A 12,246-nucleotide genomic window follows, 5' to 3' on the forward strand; every position below is an offset into this window, starting at 1 on the left:
CAGAGAATGTTTTTATCTTCCTACAGGAGAACAAAATATCCATGTAAAGGTTAGAATAAGGTACAACTCTTTGGGGGCAGACAATGGTTCAGTTAGTCATTGTACAAGTTAAATGGAGATTTTTAAAATTTTGTTTAGAGCGTAGGTTGCTAATGAAATAATATATATTGTTTTTAATTCATTTGCTACATTGAAAGTCTTAAAACATGAAATTGTTTTGTAATCTTTCAATCATTCACTGAAAATTCAAATGTCTTTCTTTTAAAGATATTGCTCTCTATAGTGACAATAACTTTAAAAATACTGATATTTAGTCTTATGCTATATGAGAAAACAAACAATGCTGAGTATGTATATATGTTCTAAAGACCAGAATATATATAACATACACCAAAGTATCTGGCAGATCATATTTAAATGAATATTCATGGAATGCCAATAAGTTCAAAACATGGGGATGAAGATATTAAATATTCTGCATTTCTGCTCTTCATTAGTGCTGACATTGGTAGGTAATATACCCCAGGATTAAAACATTGATTATTGTTGGATTGTCGATTGCATTAACACAAAAAAAGCATCCTCAAACCACAATCAATGGAAAATCATTTTAAAATTTAGATTTGCTTAGCAAATGCTTTTCCTAATTCTTTGTTTTCAAATTCAATTGTTGGAATATTCAGTCGCGCGTAACTGATGAGTGATTGCTCTAATGGTGCAGCATGGATATTGCCAACTCAATTGAGCAGTTGTTTTAAACAGTACAGCAACATTTGAGACAGCTTGTAGGCAAAATCCTGAGATTGATTTTGAGGTAAAGTTCTGATTTCATTCCAGAGAATTGGTATTTTTAAGTGAATCATGGGTTGCCATAGGAATCAATGGTAAAGGCAGAGTTAGGTTCCTTCAGACAGTTTCTTGCCAGAAAAACCAATGAACAGTTCAAAATGTTGTGCACTATATGTGTACAACACTGTGTGCTCCTAGCTTAAGTAACTGTCAAAACAAAATACATAACAAAATGTAAAAGAAAGACATTATAATCCCTGTGTAGTATTTTAAAAAATACACTCACCTGCACTTTTAGACTGACTAGGCTCCATCGTGTGGCAGAAGTTAGTGCAGGGACCTAGAGTCCCAGCAATTGCCTGAACTGAACAGCTATTGCCACCAGATGGAGCCCTTCAGAGCAAGTTCAGAACAGCAGCCTGGAGAAGGGCAACTTCAATGATGAAGGGAACGGCCTAAGGTAAGAACAAAGAGTGGGAGGCAAGGCCGGGTGGGTGGTGAAGGGTGGGTGGGGTGCAGGAGTGGGGGACAGGCAACGATGTTAAACCGGAAATGCCAATGTAATTCAAAGAGGCCTTAAAAATAAAATTCCATTCAAACGAAATAAACGGGACAACGTAAAATGATGATCACCTCTACTACCTTACATTCAGCAATAGATCTATAATTCCAAAATTACCTTGTGAAAACTAATTGTGTCAGGGTCATGTTGGATGGAGTAATCGCACCACTGACTTAAGCAATTGATGGAGTAAAGCAAGCTTGAAAGAGTATATGTAATTTCAACTGTGGGTCACAGTAATTGAAAACAAAAATATCATTCAGTTATTGTTGTGTTTTCTCTTAATGAGACCCAGGCACAGTTGTAGGTCAAAGTGAAGGGTAAATTGGAGACGGGGAAAGAGAAGGGGTGGCACAATGGTTAGCACTGCTGTCTCAGAGTACTAGGGACCTGGGCTCAATTCCAACTTTGGGTGACTGTCTGTGTGGAGTTTGCATTCTTCCTGTGTCTGCGTGGGTTTCCACTGGGTGCTCCGTTTTCCACCCACAGTCCAAAGATGTGCAGGTTAGGGAGATTAGTCATGGTAAATGCAGGATTATGAGGTTAGGGTAGATTTGGGTGGGATGCTCTTCAGAGGGTTGGTGCAGACTTGATGGGCTAAATGGCCTCTTTCTGCTCTGTAGGGATTCTACGATTCTAAGAGGTGACAGAATAGCAAGTAATGATTTCACATGTTGAAGTTTAAAAGCGCCACATGGTGCATTATTTGATATCCTATGCATTATAGATTGTATTAAATGGATTACATCCAAAATGTTTAAATTGCATGCAGAGCCCTGTTACTGAAATAATTTTTGTTTAAAAAAAAAGTCATTTGATATAGTTTTTTTGTATTTACCCCAACTGATTTAAGTTTTCAGCCAAATAAAAAAAGTACAAGAAAGATGCTTCAGTCAATTTAAATATGCAGCAAAATCTTGCTTATTCTTACATTTTTGTTAAATCTATCAGCAAGAGTCAACAAGAGGAATTTCACTCCAGCACTACGGACTGTTAGACACTAATTTTCAGGGTATTCTAAAGTAGTTAATCCTGGTACTTGTATATGAAAATATTCAATACTAGGAAATATATTTTTGATGCTTTTGAACCAACATTTGGGAGGTGATAATCGTGCAGTTTTAACATAATCTTGAAAAATATATTGTACATTTCTAATCAAAGAGTTTTAGGGCAAAATGCTTAGCCAGTTAAAAAAAAAATTGCAATCAGTGGATCCCTACAATTTAATGCAACACAGGAATAAAAACTTCCCTCGTGTCCTGCAGTTAGTCCCGATAATTAGAAATTTCAAGAGTTATCACCTGGGGTTCATGCTGATTTAAACACAGTACCTTCTGTTCTTTTAAAATATATTCTTTTACGTCAAGAGCATAAGCTTGACGTAAAACGTCTTCAGCATTCCACTCAGATAGATTGTAATGTTTCTACTCAGATCTCTGCAGTATTCCCAGATGGGTTAATTACAGGGCAAAATAATCCTTCTATGCCATTGTTGTTTAATTTTATCAAACAAGACATTGTCACATAGTCAAGCAATTACAAACCATCCCAGAGATAAACGATGAAACAATGCTGTTTTACTTACCCTGTTAATATTCTGGAAATTGGCTTTATCTGTGAAAAAAAAAACAAAACAAATTATTAGTCATGCAAAGGCCATTTTTGTTTAAATAAAAAGTAGGATTGAAATGTCAGTAACTATTTTGAGGAAATTAGTTGTTTTATTCTCAGAATCATAGACTGATGACAGAACAGGAAGACGCTTCTTGTCATATCCATGTTGAAGAGCAGTTTAACTACTTAGCTCCTTACTGGTTTTCCCTCATAACACTGCAAAATGTTCCTTTCTAGTTTTGAATGCCATTATTGAACTGGGTTCCACTGCACTCTCAGGTGGTACATTCCAAATTGTAATTGCTCCCCGGGTTAAACGATGATTTTCTTCATGAGACCATTGTTTCTTTTACCAAATTACCTTAAATCTTTTGGACCTTGATCCATTCACCAATGCCAACAGTTTCTCTCGCCCTACCAGGTCTATACTCTAATGATTTTGAATACCTCTCTCAAGTCTCCTTTCGACCTTCTCATCTCCAAGAAGAACTGTTCCAGGTTCCTTAAGTTCCTCAACAATGAAATTGTCATGAAATTTAGCTACAGTCCTGAAACATGCACATTCTTCCCGGAGTATTGTGCTCAGAATTAACCTCAATACTCCAGAACGAAGGCAGAATCAGGGTTATTATACAGGTTTATCACAACCTCTGTGCTTATATAGTCTATGCTCCAATTTAAGCAGCCCACGTCTCTTACACTTGATATATCAAGTGCTCTCTTAACCTATAGTTCCACTCTCCCAGATTTGTACACACATGCTGTAGATCCCTGGGCTCCTGCATTTAAAAGATATTCTCTCTTTGTTCTTCTACCAAAATGTGTCACTTTACACTTCATCTAACACTTTCTTGTGCTCTTTTGAAATTAAAACTGATGATCCCAATACCTCCAACTTTCATGATGGCTATTAAACTTTGAAATGGCATACCAAGTCTAGGTCATTAATACATATCAGGAAGAGCAGGAATCTCAACATAGGCTTGTGGAGAGCTCCACTACAAAACCCAAACAATCGTTAATCACTAACGTCTGTTTGCTGTCACTCAGTCAATTTTACATCTATTTTATTACTGTTTTATTCTACAAATTGTATCTTGGTCACAGGCTTGTTGTGTGGCATTTTATCAAGTGCCTACTGGAAGTCCAGGTACACCACATCAATGGCACTATCATCAACCATCTGTTAACTCAAAAACAAAAAGAAACAAACAAGTAGTTTACATACAATCTTCTCTCAATAAATCCATGCTGGTTTTCCTTAATTAGTCAAAATTTGCCATAAAGTACTGATTCTACAAGTTTTCTCACTTATCCTTAGTATTGTTAGACACCTCATCTGGAACTAGCTCCTTATCAATTTTAAGTAGTCAGCCTCTTTCAGTCATCATCCTCATCAATTTTAAACTAACCAGTTATCTGAACAACCTCCTCTTTTACTTGATCAGCTCTTCTTCATTGGTAAAGCCTAATGCAAAGAAGTCATTTAGCCATATGCCTACCTCCAAGCACAAATCCTTTTCTGGTGTCTAATCATCCACACTCTCTTCTGTTGCTCCTATTGCATACCAAGGTTTCTTAAATCAACTCTGTCGTATATCTCACGCAAGTACTTTGCACCCAACTGAAGTAACACAGTTTCTTCCAATTAAAAAAATGAAAACGTATGCATTATCAAAACGTACAATATAAATCAAAAAGAGAATATATTGTAACTGTATATGACACTGGTTAGATCCCAACTGAAGCTGTGTCAATGATACACTATGTCACTGTACTTGAGTACAGAAAGTTGGCCAACATCCATTTTCTAAATTAAGATTACAAACAAAATTAAGATTACTCCTGTTGGGAAAAGGAAGACTTTGGCCTGACCTAATAGAAGCCTAACAGAAACAGGCCATTGAAGGAAATGACATAAATAAAAATGTGACATAGATTTCTATAGGGAAGGAATATGGAGGGATTGCCATAGAAAGGGGAATGGTAGGGATCATGGCAATGAAAATTGGTTCACTATTGTCCTTCCTCTAAAATAGCCATTGAGCCTACGGAATGATGGAAGAATAAGTAAAACATTGGTTAAAAAAATTGCAATTTTTCAATTATGTATTTGTGAGAGATTGGTACAACCAGATAAAACTTAAGGAGACAGTACAATTATTTTGTAACTCTGTCTCATTGATTATCAGCATGGACCCCCAGCAAGCAGGCTGCACCAAAACCTGTGAAAATCATGTCTTTCATCCAACACTTCTGCCTATTACGTTCCCAATTCCAGAGGTTTTAATCACTCACTGCCACCTTGTAGCACTTCCTTTCTTGTTCTTGCTGCCAGATTCCCTGCCCCTTCTTTGCTGTAATTTTGCTGCTACTCTTTGCCACCTGGGTAAATCGATGTCAAAGCCCCCTGGTAGTGACCTGGAACTATTTCAGATTTTTTTTTAAAAAGCATAAAACCTTTAACAAAAGCACAGTGAACAATCAAAGACTTTAAGGTAGCTATTTGGGTGAAAGCCAAAATACACATGCTGTGCAGTTCTTAAGGAGAAAAGGCGGTGTCCACCTGTCAAGATACTAAACATGAAAGCAAGTGGCTCAGTGGTTAGCACTGTTGCCTCACAGCACCAGGGCTCGGAGTTTGATTCCAACCTTAGTCGAATGTCTGTGTGGAGTTTGCATATACTCCCAGTGTCTGTATGGGTTTCCTCCAGGTGCTCTGATTTCCTCCCACAGTCCAAAGATGTGCAGGGTCAGGTGGATTGGCCAGGCTAAATTGCCCATACTTTGCAGGGATGTGCTGGATAGGTGCATTATCCCATGGGGAATGCAGGGTTACAGGCATAGGGCAAGTGGTAGGTCTAGATGGGATGGTCTTTGGAGGGTCGGTGTGGACTCAGTAGGTCGAATGGCCTGCTTCCACATGGTAGGGATTCTATGAAACAATGTTCACATTATTTCAAAGTAAATAGAACATCAGATGATATATTCACTAACTGTGTCAGGTTCAAATTTCTACTAACCAATCCCAAGCTCCATTCATAGAGTCATAGAGGTCAAAGCTCCAAGATCATCTAATTCAACAAAGCAAACCCATTTTCCTAACTCAAAAACCACTGAAATTTCCCAGATCCTTACATTCATTCTCCACTACTTCGGTAGTCTTTCCATTTGTTACTGCCTGAAGGATGTTTGTTGTACCTAGAAAGGTATTTTCATGTGCCCCTGAAGCTCAGGGTATTACCCATTGGTTGCAAATTTCAATAGCTGTCTTGCATTGTATTCCCAACTTCCTTAATAACTGTTCAAGGAGAACCCTTCTCAGGTTTCTCCAGCTAGTAACTCTGTATACTCAATGCATTCTCTTCCACTATTCCAGTGCTCATTGAAAAGATTCCCCTCCAACACTCCATTCTGTCACAATGTCTAAACTAGCAATGCAGCAATAGATGTCTGGGCACTCTTCCTCAATATTCCTAGATCCCAGTTACCAGTGCTTCTTCCACAGCCAATCCATCTTCTTCCGATGATCTTTATCCTACTTCCATAAAATTAACAATAACTGTCTAACACAGGACTAGCACATTGCCCCATTTTTCTATCAAACCAGGGGACTAATCGTGGTTTGGTAAACAGTGCAGGCGGGCATATCAAAACAGTGGAAGCAGCTTATGATAGACAGCTGGACAATCCCAAAAACTACAGATCTAATCTAAATTCTGCAGCACTGTCACATCTAGTCATAAATGGTGGTGGATAATTAAACAATGCCCTGAAGGCAGCTCCACAAGTATATCCATCTTCAATGACAGAGAAGCCCAGCACATCAGTGTAAAAGACAAGGCTGAAGTATTTATAAAATTCTTGAGCCAAAAGTCTGAGCATTTGATCATCCTTAACCTGCTCCCAAGGTCTCTAACTACACAGATGCTAATTTACAACCAACTCAATTCATTCCCTCTGGTATAAAGAAACAGTTGAAGGCACCAAATACAGCAAAGGTTATGGCCCAAACACCATTCCAGCAAAAGTACTGAAGGTACTCCAGCTGCAGCCTTAACCAAGTATAGCCACAACACTGGCAACTACACAACAATATGGGAAATTGTCCAGGTCCACAAAAAGCAGGACAAAATCCAACCCAGTGTGTATTTGGGTATTAGACCACTTATAATCATCAGTAAAACAGTGGAAAAGGCCATAAACAGTGCTATCAAACCATAACAGTACTCGAAAGGGAATAACTGTATCTCTGGGGCTCAGTTTGGATTTGCAAGGGCCACTCAGCAACTGACATCTTTACAGGTTTTTGTTTATTGTGTGGACAAAATAGCTGCTTAAGAGGCAAAATGAGAGGATCTGTTCTTGACATCAAAGGCATATTTGATGGAGTATAGTCTCAAAGAGCCCCAGCAAAACTGAAGTCAGTGGCAATTAGGGGGGGAAATAAACTTGCTGCTAACTGGAGGCATACCTAGCAAAAAGCAAGATGGCTGTGCTTGTAGGTTGAACAGTCCAAGAACATTGCTATAGTAATTAGTCAAGGTAGTGTCCTAGGACCAGTGAACCTCCCTTCTTCATAAAGTCAAAAATTGGGTGTTTACTGATGACTGCATATGCAGCAAGATCTCAACTCAGATCAGATTCAGACAGATTGAGTATATTCTCACCAGACAAGTACAAGGCATCATCATCTTCAGCAAGAATTTAATCATCTACCCTTACAGTCAGTGGCATTACTATTTCTGAAGCCCATACTATCAGCATTGACCAAAAGCTGAACTGGACTAGTCCCATAAGGATGGTTAGGGGAAATGGAAATGTCATTCGTCCAGCAATCCAGAGCTTTAATGTAATAAATACCCGAATCCAGCCACAGTAGCTGGTGGGATTCAAGTTCAATTATTACAATCTGAAACTGAAAGCAAGTCTTACCAATGACTGTGAAACCACTGTCCATTGTCGTGAAAATCCATCTGGTTCACTAATGCCTTTTAGGGATGGAAATTGGCCATTCTTACTTGGTCCAGTCTACATGTGACTCCTGACCCACAGCAATATGGCTGACTCTTAACTGCTCTCCATGGTAGGGCAATTAAAGATGGGCAGCAAATGTTAGCCTTGCTAGCGACCTCCACATCCCCTGAATGAGGTCAGAGGTTAGGAACACAATAAGTAACTCTCCCTTGGCTCCCGAAGCTGTCTACTATCTACAAGGCAGAAGTCAGTATTGTGATGGAATACTCTCCACCTACTAGATGAATGTTTCATCAACAACACTAAGAAGCTCAACCGCATCCACAAAGTAACTCACTTGTTTGGTACTCCATTGACTCACTGCACTACCAATGCTCGGTGGTGACAGTGTCTACATTTATTGCAGCAATTCACCAAGGCTCCTTCAGCATTCTGGGGCTACTATTGACCAAAAGCCGAATTAGATCTTGTATAAATACGAGAGGGGGCGGTAAATCACCTGAATCCCAAAATCTATCCATCATTTAAACGGCAGATGTCAGGAGAGTGCAATGAAATAATCCACACTTGCCAGGAAGAGTGCAGCTCCAACCACACTGAAAAAGCTTGACCGAGGACTAAGCAAGATGGCGGCGATTCTGTAGAACTGCTGTGGACAGCTCTGCCTAACAGCCAAGGCATACTGATGTTTTTTGCCATCCATGGCCAACTTATGTGGTGGAATTATTAGTTTAAATCCTTACAGAACACATATTTGTTAATATTTGGGAGTGGGAAGGATGCCAAAGGGAAAAGGAGCGAGCAAACAGCAGCAGGGAGGACACTCCCCTGCAGCACCTACTACACCAGAGACTGCAGCAGCAGCAGCCTCTCCTGAACCTCCCGGGGACCTGACAGACTCACAGGAATTGGCTGCGGCGATGGAGAGACTTACCTTGAAAGTTGGGGCTGTGATTGAGGAAATCCGTGGGGAGATCATGCCCAGGTCCCACCTATCACATTCATGCTGCAGAAGCATGAGCAGGAGATCTCTGGCCTCGGGGAGCAGCTGGAGGAGGTGGAGGGTCAAACTAAGGCCTCGGAAGCTGCGATGGAGTCCTCATCCAGTCGGATGCAGGTGCTGGAGCGAGAGGTGCGGGCCTTGCAAAACCATATCGACAACCTCGAAAATCAAGGTTGGAGGATAAATCTCCGAATTGTCAGGCTCCCTGAAGGTGAGGAAGGTGAGCAGACAGTCAGCTTCTTTGAAAGCTGGCTGCCAAAGTTTTTGAGCCTTCATGTGGAGTCCAGCAGGCTGCAGATTGAAAGGGCATATCGGGTTACAGTGCACAGGTCAGGCCCAGTGCAGTGCCCCTGCTCGGTCCTAGTGCACTTCCAATCATATAAGGACAAGCAAAAAGTCATAGAAGCTTCCAGATCCCTGGGAAAAGATCCGCAGGCACTGCTGTACAAGGGGTCAAAAGTCATGTTTTTCCAGGATTTCTCTGCAGCTGTAATTCGAAAGAGGAAGTCCTTCGATGAAGTTAAAAAGAGGCTGAGGAACCTTGGCATCCAGTACTCCATGAGGTACCCCGCAGTACTTCGTTTCAGCCACGAGGACTCAGTTTATACATTTGACTCAGCAGATAAAGCTAAAAGCTTTGTGGACACTTTAAAATAGACGGATTGGCCTGAAGAATACGGTTAATGTTTGTTCTTTTTTTTTAATCTTTCCCCATGTTTTCCCTTCCTTTTTTTTATTCCTTTCTTTCTCCCGCATCATTTCCTTTTTGGAAAGGGGTGAAAGACTTTGGAATAAGTTGTTCCTATTTTTTATTATTAACTGGATTTTCTGATGGGAAATTGCTCATCCTGACTTTGTCTTTTTTTCTGTTGATTAAAGGATCATCGCCTTATATTTTTTTCTGGCCTAAGGCTGAGGCAGAGTCCGGGTTTGAAGGAGCCATGAAGGAGGGGATGGGTAGGGTGAGTGCCCCCTATGGGCTGGGGGAAGAGTCTTCCATTCAAGATTTTATATTTGGTTTTCTTTGTAGTTTTTTGATAGTAATAGGTGTTTGTAGTTATGATAGAGTAGTTTTTGGATATATGGTTTTTTGATTCTATGAGTCGGTGCTTTGTAAGCAGGGTTCTCCCTCCGAGGGGTTCAAGGGTGTTTGAAAGGGGATATGGCTAAGTGTCTTATTAAATGGTACACTGGAACATTAAGGGAAGTCATTCGCCTGTTAAAAGGAAAAAGGTGCTTTCTAGCCGTAAGAGGGAAAGGGTTGATATCGCTTTGTTGCAGGAAACCCATCTTGATGATGGGGAACACCTGAAATTACAACAAGGGGGTTATGACCGGGTATTCCAGAACTATAGGGCATAGGTTCCTAAGGTGCAACCTTTTCACGCAGAGGGTGATACGTGTCTGGAATGAGCTGCCAGAGGATGTGGTGGAGGCTGGCACAATTGCAACATTTAAGAGGCATTTGGATGGGTAAATGAATAGGAAGGGTTTGGAGGGATATAGGCCAGGTGCTGGCAGGTGGAACTAGATTGGGTTGGGATATCTGGTTGGCATGGACAGGTTGGACCGAAGGGTCTGTTTCCATGCTGTACATCTCTATGACTCTGACTAAAAGTAGAAGAGTGGCGGTACTTATCCAGAAAATCTTTAGTTCACATTATTAGAGCAGGTGAAAGATGAGCAGGGACAGTTTGTGATACTTAAAGCCCTCATACATGGGGAGGAATATGGCATTTTAAACGTCTACTGTCCGGCGCATCCCCTCAAATTTTTGATTAGAGCTTTCTCTAAGTTGAATACTTTTGGAACATGGCACATTATTATGTGGGGGGGGGGGATTTTAATTGTCTTTTGGATCCGACCGTGGACAGGATGCCTTGTGGGCCCCCAACTATTTCTTCGCAGGCCAAGCAGGTTATTGACTTATGTGAGGAGTTGGGGCTGGTGGATATTTGGAGATGTCTTCACCTTACCGGCAGGGACTTCACCTTTTTTTCAAACCCACATAAATGTCACACGAGGATTGATCTCTTTCTGGCTCCCTCGGCCCTTCTGGATTCGATTATGGTTTGTAAAATTGAGAATATAGCTATCTCTGATCACGCGGCAGTATATTTTGGAGGTTAACCTTAGAATAGGCCTCACTCCTTAATGCCCCCTTGACAGTTCAGGAAATACAGGAGGCAGCTAGGCAACTTCAGAGTGGGAAAGTGCCTGGCCCTGATGGTCTTCCGGGTGAGTTTTATAAGGAGTTTATAGGGATTCTGTCAGGGCCGATGTTAGAGATGTACAATCACTCCAATATGCATGAATGCTTACCACCATCTTTGAGAGAAGCTAATATTTCCTTAATTCTTAAGGGAAAGGTTTCTGAGGATTGTGCCTCATACAGGCCCATGTTTCTATTAAATTCAGATTTCAAGATTCTGTCCAAGATCCTGGAGTTGAGACTGGAAAGGGTGTTGCCCACATTATCTAAGAGGACCAGACAGGCTTTATAAGGGGCCGTAGGTCCTCTAATAATATTAGAAGGTTGCTGAATGTGGTCCAAGTTTGTCAGCAACGATCGGTTCAGGGGTTGGCGATTTCCTTCGATGCAGGTGGAATGGCCGTATCTTTTTTTATGTCTCAGAACAGTTTGGGTTGGGTGGAGTCTTTGCTAGGTGGGTGGAGGTTTTATATCGCCACCCTCTGGCTGCGGTCATCACCAACAGGGTGAAGTCTGGGAATTGTACGACTGATTGGGGTAGTTAGCAAGGCTGCCCCCTCTCACCGTTGTTGTTTACGTTGGTGATAGAGCTGCTGGCAGAGGCCATTCATCAGAACGTCCACATAACCGCTCCCAAAATGGGATCGAGGGCACACAAGATTACACTGTATGCGGATGATGTCCTTCTGTTTTTATCAAACCTGATAACCTCCGTACCCCATTTGATACAATGTATCAATTCATTTGGGGCTATTTCAGGATATAAGATTAACTTTGCAAAATCGGAGGCTATGCCTTTGGGGAACCTTAAGGATGAGTCAGAAGTTGAAGGTGGCCCTAAGTTCCCTTTTAAGTGGTACGGGCAGGTGATATCTAGGCATTTTTATTACCCCCAAGTTTGATCTGTTATTTCAGACTAACTTTGCTCACTTGCTCGACAATATTAGGTGAGATCTCCAGAGATGGGAGGCTCTTCCGATTTCAAGGCTGGGCCGAATATCTCTCATTAAATGAATGCTCTTCCTTGTTTGCTTTATCCCACGGGTATGCTCCCTATAATGTTTCCCAGGTCAACGCTGCGGAAGC

General features: G+C 41.0%; 1 protein-coding gene across 7 annotated transcripts in view; it reads right to left on the minus strand.

The window, feature by feature from the left end:
* pde10a (phosphodiesterase 10A) overlaps window positions 1–12,246 on the minus strand; it is a 488,240-nt gene that overhangs the window by 163,400 nt on the left and 312,594 nt on the right. For 6 of the 7 annotated variants that reach the window (XM_087991438.1, XM_087991437.1, XM_087991435.1 and 3 more), the window contains one exon: window positions 2,940–2,968. In XM_087991438.1, the coding sequence (XP_087847564.1) occupies window positions 2,940–2,968 (29 nt within the window). Of the gene's footprint in view, window positions 1–1,075; window positions 1,201–2,939; window positions 2,969–12,246 lie in introns of those variants that run through there. The other variant, XM_043696102.2, reaches the window with a different exon arrangement.

This window comes from Chiloscyllium plagiosum, unplaced genomic scaffold (genome assembly GCF_037043375.1).
Source record: "Chiloscyllium plagiosum isolate Xiang-an unplaced genomic scaffold, Cpla_swu_hap1 HiC_scaffold_10, whole genome shotgun sequence".
In the NCBI taxonomy this organism is placed as follows: domain Eukaryota; kingdom Metazoa; phylum Chordata; class Chondrichthyes; order Orectolobiformes; family Hemiscylliidae; genus Chiloscyllium; species Chiloscyllium plagiosum.